The sequence below is a fragment of the Bombus flavifrons genome, chromosome 6 (assembly GCF_040668555.2).
Source record: "Bombus flavifrons isolate JBK064 chromosome 6, iyBomFlav1_principal, whole genome shotgun sequence".
NCBI classification, from domain to species: Eukaryota; Metazoa; Arthropoda; class Insecta; order Hymenoptera; family Apidae; genus Bombus; species Bombus flavifrons.
The window spans coordinates 3,683,326-3,702,998 of NC_138447.1; the positions used below are offsets into that span (position 1 = coordinate 3,683,326).

The 19,673-nt window shown below is 36.7% G+C and overlaps 1 protein-coding gene across 2 annotated transcripts in view; it reads left to right on the plus strand.

Moving 5' to 3' along the window:
• Positions 1–19,673, plus strand: part of LOC138180717 (lachesin) — a 179,499-nt gene that overhangs the window by 141,935 nt on the left and 17,891 nt on the right. For both annotated transcript variants that reach the window (XM_069114805.1, XM_069114806.1), the window contains exons 4-6: positions 6,807–6,992; positions 7,566–7,761; positions 10,366–10,494. In XM_069114805.1, coding sequence (XP_068970906.1) covers positions 6,807–6,992; positions 7,566–7,761; positions 10,366–10,494 — 511 coding nt within the window. The remainder of the gene's footprint in view (positions 1–6,806; positions 6,993–7,565; positions 7,762–10,365; positions 10,495–19,673) is intronic.

A 19,673-nucleotide genomic window follows, 5' to 3' on the forward strand; every position in this document is an offset into this window, starting at 1 on the left:
ATTGGTTCGTCCCTTTCCTATTTTTAAATAAAACGTTGAATCGAGAAAATTCCCTATAGCGATCAATACTTACGGATCACCGTATCTGAAATATATGTTACTCGTTTGTCGAAACGAATAAAATGGCGGCAAGATAAAACCGTGATTTAAACGAATACTTATATCAAAGACATCAATACAAGTTGTACAGGAGATTGTCGGAATCCGGGAACATTAAACAGTCAATCGAAAGTTGAAAAATGAGGTAAGTTCAAGGGAAGAAATGTACAGATTCATAAATATGCTCCGCTAAATTTTAGCGCACGATACTAATTACGTCAAAGTCGAGAAGATTAAGTTAAGCCTTTGCCTCGGACGAATGTACATGTATCAAAAGCAGACGGTTTCAAAATTCATATCTCCCTGGTACACGCCGCGAAGTAATCTGTTTAATTAACATCATAACATGTGAACTACATGAAGTACCCGATGAATTTTGTAGCCGATAATTCAAATAATACAAAACTGATCGTCCATAAAGAAATAGACCTCATAAAGTTAGAAACACTAAATGCACTTATGTATTTCCTATAATAAATATTTTGACATTTATGAAAAATGAAGTGAACTCGAAAAACCATTGAGAAATTATTAAAATTTATAGGAATTGTTATCTCGTTTGAAAGCTTAACTTATAAAAATCCTACATGTCTGATAAAACGTTTTCTACAAGCAGTGAAAATTATTCAAAAATAATTTTTGTTCCAAAGAAGTATCTAGATTTCTCAAATAATTTTTATATTGCTTTCTGTGACCTACGTTCGATATTGATATTATATTTAGCCTATACAGTAAAAGTATGCTACCAACATTTCAAAGGATTATCACCTAAACAAACAGAATAAGAGAGGAATAAAAGCAAACCAGGTCATATTTTAGAAGTATTATTTCCTATCGACGATGGTCGTCACGTACCTTTCTCTATTTTATCTTCGATCCGTCATTGGTCTGGCGTACATAAATTTCGTTATAAACGCGAAGAAAAAAATCGAATCTATCGTTTATTGACGGTTGCAATATCGTGTTATGCCTATTAATTATGAAAAAATTGCATAAAAACAGCTGTAATTCAAAGAAACGATAGTCCCGTCGATTCTCAATATTGAATTTGTTGAATGAAAAACGCATAAAAGCAGTCGTTATAATTTACTACGGTGACTAACTAGATATTTCATTTCTAGATTACGTATATCCCATTTATTTCTAAATTACATGCAAAAATAAGATGGATTGATCAAAGTGATAAATTAAAATATCCCGTTGACAATATTTTAGTCTCCGAGTGACTAATTTAATATACTAAGTTAAATTAACGTAAGTTAAGAACAACAAGTTAAAAAAGAACATCTACACGTCAATTCCACTTATAAACAGTTGACGCGACGAATCGACCGACTGTATTTCTGTAACAAGTTTACTAGAAACATATACTATAGAAATATCCTGTGTATCATCCATACACACAAAGAAATGAAAGGGAAAAAACTTTGATAAAAGTACGAACCAAAGAAACGTCAACTATGAAGCAACTTTACGTATAAAAGACAGGCGCAAATTTATTACAATGTCCTCGAGAAAAGCATAAACATCAGCGCTAATTACCACGGGCTTCAGGAAGAAGAATATCAGGAATTAAATATCTCGAAACAACCAACCCTTGTAAAATTCTATAAAAACAAAACTTAAGCTTTATAATGCTATCTTTTGAAGACAGACTCTTGCTTTACAGGATATAAGTAGCTCGCATGGCTTAGCGCTGCCGAACCGTGCAATGTCAAAGAACCAACAAAGATCTTGAAATGAGCAACCTAAAATTCATTTCGCATATTATAGACACGATACCATAGTAGAAGGATGACATTTTTATAAAAAAAAACTTTCGTGGCTAATTACTGCAAAGCTACGAGACCTTTCGACAGGAAGGAAAAATAAATAGAAGAAATAAATCCGAAAACAAGTAAAATAAAATAGCCAACAGGCCGAAGCAAGGTGAATCGTTAACCAAGCGACGGATTCAACAAACCGTGCAACCCTTCTGCCGATGAAAACAGCCGATGATGACGAAGAAAACTGACGGTCACGTGTAGCCGTAGACGCGTAAGCCGCAATATCATACGGGTCGCTTGATACAATCGGTTAATCGCGCGATGCTGCGTGTGTAAAACCGTCACAGTAATCTGCTGCGAACCGAGCACTCTCCAGTAATAAATACTAACATTTAAAGTTATCCCCAGTTGCAAAAAGCAGAGGCCGAGGAACAAAAGCTAGTGAGGGAATAATGCCTTCTGAAATCTCGAGCGTAAAGCCGGCCGGCAGCGGCAACCAAATAGAACCGGTGGCCGTTTGAATATAACGAAGCCCGAGCAGAGAGGCCAAATGCATGCAGAAGAAACGGAAACGGATGAAGGAGAATAGGAAGACGATGAAATAACATTAGACAGCGTGAGAAGAGGGGTGACGAGAAAGAGGGATGGGTGACCAACAGGAAGCAGCAGCAGGATACGAAGGAAGGGATCGGGCCCTGCGAAACTTTTAATTAGCAAGCTTATCCATTTATCTGCATGCCGTTGAAAGGAACAGCCGTAGCTCGCTACCGAAAACAGAAGTCGAGAAAATAAAAGAATAGTCGGTGAACAGGGGAGAATGCAGTCGTACGAACAGAGAAAAGGGGATAAGGTAGGGAAGAAAATGAGAAGAAGGATGAAAAAGAAGACGAAAGAGGGAAGTTAGGTGGTCGTGGAAGGAGGGTATGAGCGAGAAGATGGCGGGAAATAAACGAGGTGTGGTAGACTGGACCGACGAGGCTCCTGATCCCACAATGCGCCACAATAGAGCGCCGACGATGGTTTTGCATATGAAAGAGGGCCGAGAATGGAGACCACGGTAGATAGGTGCACATAGTGTGATATTATATCTGACTAGGGTTCACGTCCTTCCCCCCTCCACTATTTCGCTCTCTTTCGCCTTTCGTCTGCTCCATCGTCGTCTATCCACGCTCCCATCCTCTTATCCTATCTATTCTTCTCTCTCGCTTTCTATCTTCCTCTCCGTGTACACGCTTCCTATCCTTTTTCTTCTAGTTTTCTTCTTCACTTTTTCTTTTGCTTCAAGTTCCTTTACTAGTCCTTATTTTTCACCCTCGACAAAGGTACGAGGCCGCCAGACCGATCGCCAGTTGAAAATGCGTAGGGAAAACTGCATTAGGCGGAAGGCGTCTTTCGCTTAAGATAAACTCGTTTCCATAGAGCTCAGCCCTTTAAAGTCGTGGACTGCTCATTGTGCTGCAAATTTGCGACTGCTCGCGAGACACCGTTGCTAGATCATTCTTTTCCTCTTCCATATCATTCTTTTTCCTTTCTCCATCGTTATTGCTCTCCCCCTCCCCCTCTCTCCTATATGTGCAAGCTCCTTCAAGTTTGTTTTCTCTCATGTTTTCTACTTTCTTGTTCTCAAAGACGCAACAGCACCGGAAAGAGCTAATTTTGCTGCGGCACTTAATGTTTCCGGTCACGTCTACTTCACCATGACTTTTAACTAATTTCGTAGCTCTAAAACGGTACGATATTTCAAAATGACAAAGCGTCTTCAAAAATACTAAAAAGTCTTAAGAATAAACAATTTTAACGTTTCACGCGGCTTCTTAAATCCAATAGTTCTCAACCCTTCCTCGGGGGTGGATTTCGCGGCCAAACGGCGAAGAGTTTTCCGAACGAGAAAGGGGTTTCCCTTCTTTCGTGTATACGATCCTCCGAGCGAAGATCGTGCCGCGACTTTCGACTTTCCCTGAATATTTCGACTAGCCAGCTCGTTGAAAGATCGAAAGAAAGAGGTGGAGCCTCGGAACCGACAAGCGTTCCGCGTTTCGACGCAGTTTCCTTAGGCGTGTACGCGAAGCTTAAATTTATGAAAGGGTTGTGGAGCTGTTTAAATAAAACAGTAACGTAGGCAATGAGAAACCGTTAATTACAACCAGCGGATGATAAAGGTGGTGCTTTTTATGAAACTTTAAAATTATTAAAATGAAATAATACAATACTACGGTTTGATGGTGTGCAATCGTTTTATAAATATTGTATTATTGGGCATCTTTTTAAATGTTAATACCCTAAAGGAAGATATAAATTAAACCAGATATTGCCGCAAACTGAAAAGTGTTAAACAATATCCTATCATACCAAATATCAAATAATAACCTTAATAATAGCTCGATATCTCAAAACAGATTAATGATCCATCGATGAATCTCGAAAAGAACGACGTAAAAGCAAAAGGTCCATCGCAGAGGACGATAGGACTCCGAGGGGCGGGAAAGTGGCATAAATGTTTCAGAATCGCGCGCATCTGTCGTCCGGGGGACTTTTTCAGTTCCCGAAGAGAGCTCGTTTTTGGAGCTGCTCAGGAAGGCGAAGGGCAAGTAGAAGGAAAGGGAGAAGAGGGTTTACTATCCTCGTATAATGTATTATAAGTGGAGGCACTCACAGGGCCGTCACTACCAAACACTCAAAGCCCTCCACCCCGCTTTCTCTAGCTTCTAGCTACTGGTTGGTCTCTCTCTGTCTCTCTCTCTCTCTCCATTCCACTGCCGCTTCCAAACGCGATCCTCCACCTCACCCTCACAGCTTCTCCGTAAACCTCTCCAGCTGCCTTCTCTGTACACTCCGCTTTCGAGTTATCGATAAGAACCGCAGACCTCTTTTGTTGGTTGATAGATAGCCTATCAAAGCGACGCGAGGTCAAATATTCGACATGCCGCCGTTTCAATTTCGTGCCAATAATATCTATGCGAAATAAGAAAACTTCCCGCCAAAACTTCGCGTACATCTATAGGAGACCGAGCTGCATTCGGAAGGAAAATGTTGACGTTGGAAAATGAACTTCGTCTACTGTATCTCGGATTGTTGCCTCCACGGTATAGCTTAGTAAAATTGGATAATATTTTTCGCATTGCGGTGAAATATCTGGATTTTTAGGATCAATAAAGTGTTTCAACAAAGCGCACTTCTACGCATATTGGTTAATTAAGTTTGAAATATTTCTTTTTAATTGTAATGATGGCACTAATCAATATTAAAATTAAAGTCTATCTATTGAGAAGATTACTCTGTTGTATAAAGATATAAAATCTGACAATCATCAAGAACAATTAAAGAAAGTTTATCTGAGAAATAATCGATTGAATTTAAGTTTAAGCATATGATGTGAAATGCCTCGTTGATATTGTAGGTGTCTCGTAGTTTAGTCGTCGTAGGATTTCTCAATGTAAAGAATTATAGTTTATATATATAATCTAATATCATTAATATGTGCAGATGTAATACGTTTTGAAAATAAGATAAAAAGTATCCTACACAACGAGATGTTAAGAATTAACGATCTCAGAAATTGAAATTGAGAAAACACGATATAGGAAGTTTCTTTAGGTACTTTGAACAGGGAAATAGATATAATAAATTCAGAAAAAAATTAATTATGGTATAAAAGAAGAAAATAAAGATATTAGAAGTCTGATATTTAATAAATAAGTTTTGCAGGAAAATACTAAGAGATTAAAATGCTTGGTTCGATACATATTTTGCAGAAGAATCTAAGAAAACATCTACGTTAACATTAATATCAGTATTCTGAGAAAACAAAGTATTCTGTACTAAACAGTATATTCCTTATAAATAAATCTTTGTTAAGTTCTTCTGCAAGCATATGTATTGCAAAAAGAATCAATTCGTCCTTTTATTATTACGAAGCTAATTAAACCTTTATAGCGTTATAAAATCCATGCGGAAATGGAGCATGCTTAAATGCTAGAGAGAAACTTTAATTATTCTTTGACAGGATTGTGAATTCCTTTGATCTTGCCAATTTAAAAGAATTTCTATAAAATAACGCGTTGTAAAAACATTCGTACAATCGATAGTTAAATCAAGTGCGAAATTTAATTTATAGATACTTGTGTAAACGGGAAAAGTAAAATAGTGGAACGAATATTATTCTCACTATTCTAAAATGCAAGATAAATCATGTAATTGGAACGAGTCGTATTTTCTGTTTAAGGATAGAAAAACCAGAGGGAAAGACAAACTACGGTATAATGAAGTTTATCTTTCTATAACGCATCTTCTCCTATCATATTTCTCATGAGCACAACGTTACGTAATTATATTTTTCCTGCATAAGTTTGTTCAATAGTTTGAAATTTTTAATGCTCTTAAAACGCGATAAAACTAGTTGAAAGTAGCGACGATGAAAATAGTACATCCAAGCATTTTCCAGTTCGACCATTCGTTCGGCTTTCTTTTTCCAATTTTTTTATATGTAATTAATCCAAAACGTAACGTAATGGCTTAAAGATTACTTTTATAAAAATGTCAACTATTACATAAAAACTATCCCAAATCATACCCTATAACGTTAATATTAAAAGGGAAATTAAAAGATGGTCTTAAGTAACAATGTATTTATAATCGCTAGTTTCGTTCGTATGAACTTCTCATTCACAAAAAGGAATTTTAACGACGAGCAATCACTTTCATCGATTAATTATGGATAAACTCGAATTCGAGCATGTTTCATTTCCATGACAAAGGGTATGAAACGAGTCGAGATCGTTTCGAAAACGAGTTCTACGCGAAATTATCTAGCAATTAAGGTATTAAAACATCGAGTCTGTGCATATTGTTAGCGATAAGTTTTCGCCAGTGCCGTGCGAGCGGTACCGTGCACATGGACAAAGAAATAGCGCAGTGTGTTAAGAAATGGGTTTGTGAGGCCAGGTGGCGTGGATCAAAGCAGACACCAAGGCAGTCCTGGCGATTCACGAACACGTGATCACGAACAACGCGCGTTTATCAGTAACACACAGTGACTACAACACGTGGACGTTGAATATTCGTGGGGTACGCCGAGAAGATCGAGGCATTTACATGTGTCAAGTCAACACGGATCCTATGAAGAGTCAGGTACGAATAAATTATCCTTTGAAATAACAAGTCGTGCAATAAGAAGAAAAAAAAAGGAAATGAAAGAAAGATAAAGAAAGAAAGAAAAAAAGAAGGGCGGAGAAAGAGTGGGAAAGGAAAGGAAAATGGTCGGAGAAGTAGAGAATCTTTTTACCGTAGATCCGGGTCAGATTTTTATTGTACGCAATGCTTTGGTATGGAAGGCATTCATTTCAAAGTGAAATCCGTTCTGTGCTTGGTGAAAGTAGTGTTTTCCGACGGTCTGCACCCGCATAGATGGAGGTGGCTAAATTCCAACGAATTATGTTCTAAAATTTTCGGAATTTACATGGCAGAAATACGACCGTTTCCTGTCCCAGCTTAATTAAAATCTGCTTAATAATTAAACGTCTTCGAGACCAGAAGTTAAAATACATTATCACGATTTCCTTGGATCGAGCCATTAAACGAGAATAATTCGTTGATTTCATGAAATTAGAGAATTATCCTTTTTCGGATTATATGATAATATTGTCATATTCTCTTTGCAATAGAGCATAATAATACCGATACCTTGGTGTATTGAATTTACAGAGCGCGTTTCTAGAAGTGGTGATACCGCCGGACATAATATCCGAAGAGACCTCGAACGACTTGATGGTACCTGAGGGCGGATCCGCAAAACTGGTCTGCAAGGCTCGCGGCTATCCAAAACCTGAGATCGTATGGAAGCGAGAAGATGGCGCCGAGATTATTTCCCGTGCCGGATCGTCCGGTGGCAAAACGAAAAGTGAGTATGTTTACAAAACCTACAAACCCGTAATTGCATCTCCAGTTAAGTTCCATTTTTATCTTCATTACATCAGTTGAAAATACGTCGAGTATTTTTGCACTGGTTGTATTTCTTTAATACGATCATTTTTTGAAAAAGATAATACTCTTTATAAGTCGCGTCTTTGATTACCAATTGTGTAACTCGGATTAAACAACTCGAAAATATTATTCTACCTGATATTTCAATTATTTTAGCTCCATTTTCATTATTAAATTTTCTTTCACTGTTCTATATGACAGATATTATATGTAAATATGATAAAATTACTGGATATTCCATGGAAAATATGTATGGGCTTTTGGAATTTTATTTGTGATTTATATTAATAGTAATCTTTTTGTATCCTTCGGTTTTATCAATGATTTCAGTATTCATACAAAAATATCAGCAATTTCGAAAATAATGATACCGTATAATTTACATTATAGTCAATCAACGTTGAATAAATGAGGATTTATATGTTAGCTGAATCGACCTTGAGTATGCGAAAAGATTGAGAAATGGCGATGCCAATGATGTGTATATAATATGATAATATATTTTCGATGTAAGTGAAGCGGCTCGTATAAAACATCAGATTGAAATCGGAAAACAGGGATAATATCGAAATTGAAGTCAATTCGTCAACTTCACCTCGTACATTTCAATTCATAAATCACAACTTTTTGAAGACCTCCCCTTTTCTGATCGAGGCAACTGTGTCAACTGATATGTGGTACAAACGAAATTTTAGCAAATTCATGCATCTTGTGACTAGAATTTCAAAAAATAGAAATTTTTCTGTGTCAAAAATGGAATAAATTACAGCAAAAATCAAACGAACTTTTATAAATTAACTTTTACGAAGTCGACGCATTCAACGTATGATGGTACATCCAACGAATTAAAACATCCCAACGTAATTTTTTCTTTTTGCGACAAATTTTTTCACATTCGTAATATAGTTTGCATGATAATTTTCGCATATTTTCATACCTCGGTGATTATGAAATCGATTTTAAAGTGCAAGATATACGATAATTCCTCAGGCTACTGAACTCGTGAGCGAAACGAAACTGTCGCCACTCATATTTCAATGTTTTCCTTCTCGTTGCATCGAATCATGCAAATATTCGTCGCCTCGATACTTGTCACAATGCCGACTTAAGTAGAATTTTGACAACCATCGAATGAACCAGTAATTTGATACATTCTCAGCGAAGAAATAATTTTCAAACTCGACGTGCACGCTATAAACGTAAACAAGTTAAGGAAAATAATTCATACTTTAACGTTGTAAGATAATAAAACATATGAATTCTAATCTCATTCACTAGACCTGACAAATATGAAACCACGCGTCAATTTGTGAAAAAAGATCCCACGTCGTTTCTTGAAGTTTCTTTTCAAGGAAAGTACGCGCATTTTTTTATGTTAGATAGCGAAATATTAGAAATAATTTGAAGAATAAAAATTTTAGCAGTATACGAATAAACTCACGTTACTCGCATTATCTTGTGAAGCCCTCCAGTTTTATTTCCATTTCGAATCGCTTCGTCTGTTGAATTCGTAGAATTTCATAGAAGAATTCAAGTATACGTTTTTGAGAAATAGTACCAATTTAAAGGTAAGATCGAGTTTCAGTACAAAAGACTTGTAACGCAAGCATGTCTGTTCGAAGAAAACGTCTACTTTTACTCCTCTCTTCTTTGATATTTTTCGAGATTATTTTAGTTATTCAAATATAGAGTTCATGGATTCCTCAACAAAAAACGTTTTAATTTTTAAAAGAATATTTATTATCGGGAATGTAGGAAGAAATAAGATGATATTTTTTAGAGACAATAATGCATTCTTCTGCATAAAACAATCGAGTATTTCCATTTCGTCGAGAGAAATGCTGATTCGCAAACGAAGGTGAAACTGCATTTTCACCCTCTGCTGTTCGCTCGCACTTCGTGAGGAGTTCGAGCAAGTAGTATCGATGTGTTGAATTGAACGGGACGATAGCGGAACCTTAAGCTCCGTATCGTATCTAATCCAATGTGTTTGATTAGTAATAGAGCCAATTCGATTATTTACTCGATAAGGTTGAACGAATCAACCGTGTAAGTAGCTTTCCGTTGACATCGAGATTCAATTGAAGCATTACACTTTAGATGTCAAAATTCTGGAATTCAAACAGACAATAAGGAAAACAGACAAGTTTTGAAAAACTATATATTTAGTCTTTATCTTTCGTATTGATTCATCAAAAGCAAACTTGCAAATTTATTCGACCGAGAAATCCTTCGAATCAACGAAAATATTATTTGCATGAGTTCGAATAAACCATTTTTTAAGCAACCAGTCTCAAATAAACTTCTCACTTTTATTCCTCTAACCGACAGCACCTTTACAAATTAATTTTCCATAAAATATCACTGTATTCGTTTAACAAAAAAAAAAAAGCTCAGACCTACGTAAATAATTCAGATTGGTAAGTTTGCGTTTCGGTTTCTCGAGAAATCACCCATTCGACAAGCGGCTCACAAAATTTTCCAGAATCTTTAATTCCGCCCGTCTGACTCTGTATTGCAGTAGCTACTGCTGAAGGGGAAACGCTGACTTTGTCGAAAGTAACCAGAAGCGAGATGGGCACCTACCTGTGCATCGCGAGTAACGGAGTACCACCATCAGTCAGCAAACGAATGATGCTGCACGTACACTGTGAGTACGCCCTAATATCGTTTCACTAGCTATTTTCACCGAAAAGATTTATCTCAGCCACCCTTCGTAATCCAAAGATTATCTTCATAGCCGAGGAATGGATTCTGCTAATTCCCGTCTATCGGGTTCTGGCTTATTTTTAGAGATTCTTACACGTTTCTGAACACGTACCATGCACCACGATTTATCAATGTCCACCACTATCGATCTAATTATCCCCCTGGTGTAATAATAGTTGAGGTCATTTATTTACGACGATTTAATATAGAAAATTTAATATAGGAGATAGGAAAAAAGTTGATGAACAACATCTCGATGAATGGTAAAGATTTTATCGCCAATGTTAACGTGATTGTTTATCCGTCATTTTGAGTGAATCGTGTGGAGAGTAATATGTCTTCTATGATCTTGTCTGTGATAATTTTTGTTGCTTTTTATATAATTATCGAATAGATTTTATGTTAAGCTTGATCTAGAAGAAACTCGATAACTCACAAATAAGATTGCCAATCTCTCTTGGTATAACAATTTCTTTATTTAGAGATTCTTTCACGATCTATAATCATTCTATCTATAACCAACCGTTTATCACTGCTTCGAAATATTTAAATAAGTCCCTCACGTCTGTTTTCTTCGCTGACTGCACGTGAAGCTGTAAATTGAGTTACATCATCATACGTATAACATATTCAACGTCATGTCACACATATCCAATTTGTAACTTGTTTCCAACCGTGATATTCAAAATAAATATACTTCCAAACTCGTATCATTACATTGTCATAACAAAATTCTCTTCCTACGCGAAATGTGGTAAAATGCAAAATCTAGACAATATTTTTCATTAAAAATGCTTGAACTTCTTTACTATAAAAGTTATGGTGATTGAAATTTTGAAAAAATGTATTGTACATATAAATACTTCAAAAGTATTACCGGTTCTAATAATAAAGCAATTACTCTTTAGCGCTTGAAAATTATCGTTCACTGTAAGAATATATTACAGCCCTTTTATTGAACCCTTCAACTTTTATTTTCCCGTGAAAACAAATTAATGTTTGATGCTTCATAAGTCGTGCGTGTTTTCACGAATCAATTATTTTATATATGGAGATAGAAGCTTGGGAATTCATAACACACGTGTATTGAGACTTACACAGTATTATCAAAACACATGAATTTGTTGTTCAGCAGCGTAAAGAATTTAGGAAATGTAATTAATGAAGAAACGTTTATTTTATACGAATTTCGCAAATCTTCAAATCTCTAAAAAATGTGTCAAACATTAAAAGCCTAGGAAGTCTAAAATTTCTATAAATTCTAGAAATTCTGAAAATAAAAATTCTAGATCTTTTTGAAGTCTCAATACAAATAGCTATCATTTTACGTGCTGAAACAAGATCCATTGAAACAAAAGTGATGGCGTTCAATTACGTGTTTAAAAAGAAAGAGGAAAGGTGAACAGAATTCTTTGAAACATTAAGACATAAAAATTTCTTAAAATTCACGACGCCGAGAGACGAAATGCATCATTGACAAAGCACAAGGAATAGAACAAAGAAATAAAATTCCTCCGGCAACTAGACCACGATAAAGCCATCATATTCCCGCCACTTAGGCACGGAGTGTATTCTGTGAATCGCACAATGTGAAGCCGCGGTCCTATCAGACGCAAGTTGCAATCTTAAGGACGTCCCACCTCAAACCAAATGTACACAGCGTGGTTAGGCTACCAAAGGCAAAGGAGAACGAATGAAGAAGAAGCAAAAAGGAAGAAATAAAGAAGCGAAGAAAGAGGAAAGCAAGAGTGTGGTTGCAGCGAGCATGCACGAAGATAGCCATCGTATCCTTCTTTACATAATTTCAACGTGGCAAAAGGGAAACTCGTATCTGTATTAGAAACGGAGAAGAAGAAGCGGTGAGAAGGTGGAAAGCAAGAAGATGATTGCAGACAGTAACGGAGTGGAAAAAAAAAAGTAGGGATAAATTGCAACTTAAATAACAGCAGGAACGAGCTAAGGCGCGACGAATATAGTCTACAAAGCAGAATCTTGGAAAAAGAGAAAGATAATATAATTATCCTGTAGACGATGTATCGACTGCTAAATATAGATAGAATGTAAAAGAAGAATAAGCACGAGAAAGGAAATGCGTACGTACCCAATGGAATACGCAAAAATAGTGAATAGAGTTTAATAAAGGCAATATTGCAATTTATAGTGCTCAAAGAGTAATTGAAGCAGTTTTAATCCGTTAATTTACATTTATTTATCTTTAATCTTAAAAATCCACGCTTACAATTAAATTTCAAAACTGAAACTGGCACAAAAAATTGAAAATGAACAGAATCCCCAAATAAAGTCTAACAGTAATTAAGCCTACAAGTTCAAGTCAACAACGGAATAGTGAACGAACAAGCAAGTTGGAAGAAAAGGCGTGTAAGCAAAAGAACTGCGAAGTGAAGTACGAATCAGTGGTGTAGCCAAGGACCGGCGAGTTAAATCGCGGTTACTATTGCGTTCCCCGGTGTCTTAGGATCGAGAGAGAGGTAATTCTTCGCCGGAAATTGGATGTACCTAGGTTCCTGCTACGATCTTGCACCTGCCCTCGAGCGATAAGATCGTGCGGGATAATCGAATTTCATTGAATACGCTCCGTGCCCGCAGACCGTATAGACGATTGCATTCGCGAGCTATTGCTTCGAAATTCAAGCGATCGGGGCTATTGTCGATTGAGAGACCAGGCTGAGGAGAAGGACAAACCGGATCATCTCGAAGATGGCTGGAGGATCGTCTGTGTGTTACAGGGAAACGCTCAAAGACAGGCAGAGAAAGGGGTTTTACGATCGATCCGGTTCGACTCGTTCTGATTGTTACATCGCCACGCAAAGCGAGAAATTTACGTGGTCTCTTCGTTGGGAATAGGTAACGATCGTCCCTCCTTTTATCTTCCACGAACAAGTAAAACAGAAGAAGAACGCGAGAGGACCTGGTTTCCTATCTCTGTCTTTCCTCTATTTTTTTTTTCTTTTTTGATAACAGCGCGCGGTCCTCGACGCGAGTCGAAAGGACCTCGTTGCTTGGAAACGTGACCGGAGGGAAGGAAGAGGAAAGGCGCGAATTTTTGTCCGATTCGGCCATTCCAAAGGTCTTCCGCGAAATTTCATTTTGATACAATTTCAAGATAGGTCGTTACAACGAATCTTAAGGGTACTCGCGCGCGATAGAACATTTATTCTATGAGAGAAACGACGATGCTTCTTTTCGCATGAAAGCGCCACTAGGACTCTTTCTTTCGTTAATTCGTTGGCTGATAAGGAATTTCTTTCCGTATCTCTGCTGCGAGAAATTTGTGAAAGAAATTTGTTCCTGGAAGTAGGAAATTGAATATATCGAAGTTAATGTACAAAATGTGGAATGTTGGTATTGAAGCAATATCAAAGCACTTTCAGAATAATTTCGTTAGAGTTAACGAAAACCTTTATTTAAAACGTCTTATAGGCCAATCGTTTCTCGATATTTTTAATGAAGAATAACAAAAGAACCTCTAAAAGGAATTGCACGTAAGAAAACTACGATGCATCATTACGCCTATGAAAAAACATATTCTCCGAGAAAGATGGTATTTTTTGAATGATTCGCATCTTTTCTTCAGCATAATTTTTTAATTGCAACCATACCACTTGTCCCAGTTACGTGGACCACTCTGTATATTGACGACAACTTCTCTGCGTTCCATGTAACAAACAATATGAGTTTTAAAAACTTGTATCATTTGTTCACGTGGAAAAACTTTCTCATTTTTCTCACCAATGTCTAACTCATATCCGCCTAGATGGTTCGTTGATGTTTGATGAAACGCGTTGATAATGTTCAACATATCCTCGCTATACGTACGTACATAGCGACAGAAGTGGAAAATCAGATTAATAATCTCTGGCTTCTGAATTAAACATGCAGTGGTTCAAATTCAGCGCGTAATTCCCAATTGTGCAATAGCTGGTCATTATTGTGCAGAAAGCCTGCTTAACCGTTGCCAACACCTTCCCACCATTTTGCTTCCCCTGTTGTACAACTCTTGAATAGCAACGTGTGAATGGAAATAACTGACACATCGGCTGCGTTCACAGAGCTCTGGTTAATTGTTGGTTGATTACACGCGATTTACTAGCCGCGACCAAAACAAATTCGATTGTTTAATTAGCGTGTCTTACAACGGTGAAACGATACACGAACGAGACTCCGTTCATCGTGTGATTTATCACGTTAGTCATAGTTATCTGTCGTTTTTACTCGTCAGGAAACGATGATCGTACAGAATATCGTATAAAATACACGAAACGAGCATATCTGTTGCATAACTTTCACAATCGCTGGCATTTTAATCGATGATTATCTTTGATACGATAAAAGGAAGAGTCGAAAATAATATTAATGAAAGAGTATCGTAGTAAAACATGGTTTACCTATGTAATAATAGAATGGAATTGGGTGTTATCTTATTAAGGTAGAAACACCATGGTTTTCTCATTCTAAAGCAAGGAAAATGCTGCTTCCCGTAGACCATACTTATCCCGTGGAAACCGCAGTCTTCTCTATCTAAAATCCCTTAATGTCTTTCCTTGTAAGCTTATTTTACGTCAAAAAACAACACCGTTTAAATGGACCTTAATTCGTCAGCAATCTCTCTATTCTATTTTTGAATAAATATTTTCATTCATTTACACTTCCAAATGACAATTTATTAAAATTCAAATGTAAAGAAGTTCTCGTATCTTATCAATTACTACGTTTATTTTATTAATCGATCTCGTGATTAATCTTTCTGCATTTCAATAAAGTTCTGGTTATAATTTAATACTTTGATCGCTATTAGTTATCCCTCGACGATTCTAAATTTTATTATTAAAAACACCTATAAAGCATAAAACTGAAAGGTTGCAGTTTTCTGTTGGTTACGTATACTTTCTACGATGGTACTCAAAAAACAGTAAACCTCAAAGTGTTTATTAGCCGAAAGTTATTTAGCAAGGTGGCTCGGTTCTGCAGAATATTTCGGTCAAGAAAATTAAAGGGTTAGATTTACTGGGTCACCGTTTAGGGTTCTACCCTAAATAAACGTGCCCACTAGCTATCTATCTAGACCGTTTCACTCGCAGGACTTAATTTAGATTCGTGCGGATTAACTTCTAACTTTTGACCGACTCTGCAACTAGTCTACAGCTACGAATCTTTTCACGTCACTGATCACGCTACTGATTCTTCCAATTTTTATTTGCAGCAATGCACGATCTGATAAGACAATAGTATTGAAATATTTGCACCAACAATGAACGATTTAATCAATCTTCTTTGATCATTTTGAAGAATATATTATTCATGAGAATCACGCGTAATATACCGCAATTCAACAGTTTCATTTGACAGAAAACTAATCGATAAAGGAGAAAAAATAAGGGGTACAAGTTTCCAATAGACCTAATAGGCGATGCTAGTCGAGGCTTCGCGAGTTCCTCGCAAATTGAAGTAGCCTCGATGCATCGTGCTACCTGCATTTATCGCGGCTGTCTGCGTTAATCAAACTGATTACAACTGCCGTAAATCGCTGTCGCTGGTGGAACAATTTCGGGCCAGTTCACCTCTTCTGGGACAAATTGTACGAAGCTTTATTTTGTTCCGCGCAATTCCGCTTCCATTCCTGGAGTATCGCATGTAACAATCGCTTTGTAATTGCTTATGACGATACATGGAAGAACTTATAAGAACATAACTAGTTCCGCCACTATTCCAAATTTTCATAGTTGGAAGGTTAAAATTTATATATTAAGAGAATTTCGGGGAGTAGATCTTAATATGTCATAAATGTCTTATGTACTTTACTACTCACGTATTAAAATACTTTGGTCTTATTATAATAGTATGTAAATTTTATCAAAGTATACGAATTAATGACTTTTTTTAATCGGTAGAATATTACAACCAATTCTTACAAAGAATTTTTAGTAATTACGATGTCGCGTTTCCATGGCATAATAACCTTATGGTAAGGCTACTTCTTTTAGTACATATCTCAATGGATTAAAGTATCTTCTCCGGTGATCTACTCTATTTAGAAGCTGGGTGACTAGAGGATTGTAATGCTTAGTCAAGCGTATATTGTAGCTGTTACTGAATTTCAAAATTTCTTCCTTAACTGTTGGTATTTTTAAGTCTCTGTGCATGGTTTCATTGGTTTACGTACCGAGGGGCATTACAGATAAGCCTGAGCGTTTTCGATTGAAATCATTCAATGGATCTCAATGTTAAAGTTGAATTCCTGCATCCCACAGTTGAATCCCGTAGATCCATACAGGTTTTAGAATGATTTTGTATAAAATGATTTTACTTTCTAGACTTAATTTCAAACGCTGACCTATGAGCCAGTAGAGCTGTCTTACTTTAAGTAGCACTTACTTATTTCCAAGTTAATCGTTTGTTTAATAGCATTCCTAGATACTTTACTGTATCCATGGCTGGAATTATTGTGTTGTTTAGTATTACCAGTGGACATGTGCATTTGTTTAAGGTGAACGTAACATGCGTTGATTTGCCTTCATTTGTGTTAATACGCTATGTATGGTAACATTTTACAATTTTATCCAAGTGCTCCTGGAGGACTAGAGAAGCTACTTCGGAGTTTTTCATTCGCTGCTAAGACTGCAGTATCATCAACGAATGTAGCTCTATTGACATTGGCCGAGGTGAGTAGGTCTGTCGTATAGATAAAGTATAGGATTGGTCCAAGTACACTGCCTTGTGGTACTCCAGCCTCAGTAGGAAAAGCTGCAGTTGTATCATCTAAAAATCTAATCTTAAATTGTCTGTTATTTAGGTAAGAATGCTATTTAATTGAATGTTATTTAGGTAGTAATCCAGAAAGCCTGTTTAATGTCGAAGAATACTTCTGAGTAATATCTTTTCTTTTCCAATTCCCGGCTAATATTATGTGTAATACGGTATACCTGTTCAGTTGTTGAATGCCGTTTTCGGAACCCAAATTGATGATTTGGAGTCGTCATTGTATCATCCAGTATGGTACGTAGGCGTTTGCTTAACTGTTTTTCGAAAAATTTAGATAGGCTCGATAGTAAGCTGAATGGATGGTATGATACTATTTTCGTTCGTGAATGAATGTGATGATTGACAGTTTCCATGAGGATAGATAATAACCAAACATGGATGGTTACGTTAAAAATGGATGTCATGAGTGCTATCCCCTTTTTTGGTAATTCTTTGATCACCTTATCGCTGATGATGTCGTGTCCTGGGGCCTTCTTAGAGTTAAGGTTTTTGTCAATCATTGCATTGACTTCCTGGGAAGAAAAGAACTTGATAGGGAAAGAGGCTTGGCTTGACGATTGAAGATGTTTAAATATCTCGGTTTCACACGAAGTGAATTTAGGAACAAACGGTTTATTTACTGTAGCTAGATGAGAAGCGAATAGGTTGGCTCTGTCTATGGGACACCTTGACCAATCACCACGTGGAGAGCTAAGGGAAGGAATTATTTGCTGTGATCTGGTGAGTCTGTTTGGAACTTTCCAGAGAGAGTAGTTTGTAACGGATGTGGGAGTCAGCTTCTCCCAATATATTTGAAAACACTCATTTCTGAACTTTTGTGGAAATTTTCTGGTTAGGTTGTTTAGTTTCCGTTTGTCTTCTATTTCGTTTTCTTCAAGTTCGTCTACTTCAGAATGTCTGCTACTTTGCCATAACCTTCGTAACTTCCTTTTATCTTCGATTTTTTTCTTTATAGCGTTTGGATACTTGTGTTGGGTTATATACTCTAACTTTGGAGTAGAAGAGCGACACGCATTTATTATGTTGTTCGTCAGATACTCAACTGCTGCATCTATACCTTCTTTTGTTTTTAGTGGTTTGATTTTGAAATGTTGAAGGATTCCCTAAAGTGAGACCAGTTAATTGGTTTGTTATAGATTCAGATAGCAGGTTGATTTTCAATAATTGTGGAACCGACTGTTACAATAACTGGTGAGTGATCTAAGGACAACTCTAAAGAAGAATTAACTTGAATGTACCTCGGGGATATATTTTTGTTTATGAAGAAGTCAAGTAATTTGTATGTGTCCGTAGGCCAGTACGTGGGCTCACCTGTACTAACGTAATTTAATTTATTTGATAAAATACTTTTGTATAGTAATCTACCTTTTGAAGTGATGTTTCTATTACCCCGGTCAATACGTTTAGCGTTAAAATCGCCTGCTGCTATAAACCTGTGACCCAGACTTAAAAAAAAATGATCAAAATCCTCTTATAATAGACTGTGCCTCAAAGAACAATACATAGCAGGTATTTCAAACAGACTATGCCAATCTTGAATCATAATGTTAGTTGCTTGGAGATGATCCTTCTTGTATGGTGGAAGTTCGTAGTGCTTGATATTAGATTTTATAATAATACCTGATCAATTGGCATACAAAACATATCGATAGACAAACTCCGGACAAAACAGTCACCATTATGGGCAACCGTCGATCTAAGAGAAATTCAAATTTTCCGACTCTCCCCCGACCAGTATAAATAAACGGACGCGATCGCGAGCGAGGCAATATATACCGAGTATCTATGATTTATCGATCAATATCTACGAGTCGAGTTTTCCGCGAGCGATCATACTCTATCTTTGCGAATTCATTTGTACGAGCGTCTGTCGACGGTATTTATATTTATTATATTTATTCAAAACATAATTGACGGGTTGCAGCAGCAATTTCTCGTATTCCAAATTATTAATCCTCACTCAATCCACTACAGCATTAAGCGTCATTTTGTTTATTACACTAACGTTAGCAGAGGAAGCGGGTTATTGATCCGTTCTGTTTGTTTCTCAATTAGTTTCTCTAGCCCGTAAAAAATTTCTGTAGTTTGTTATTTTGTTGAAAATTTCGTTATTTTGCTTATTACTAGCGTTAGCGGAGCCAGCAGGTTATTGATCTGTTCTGTTTGTTTCTCAATTAGTTTCTCTAGCCCGTAAAGGATTTCTGTAGTTCGTGCATTAACTGTTTGGCTGTTATCGATGTTATCACGTGGGCATTTATTGCTCGTATTTCCTAGAATTGCCCGAGTATAGGATACGGATGAAGAGGCAAGTCTTAAATGACTTCTTATTTCGTTATCTGG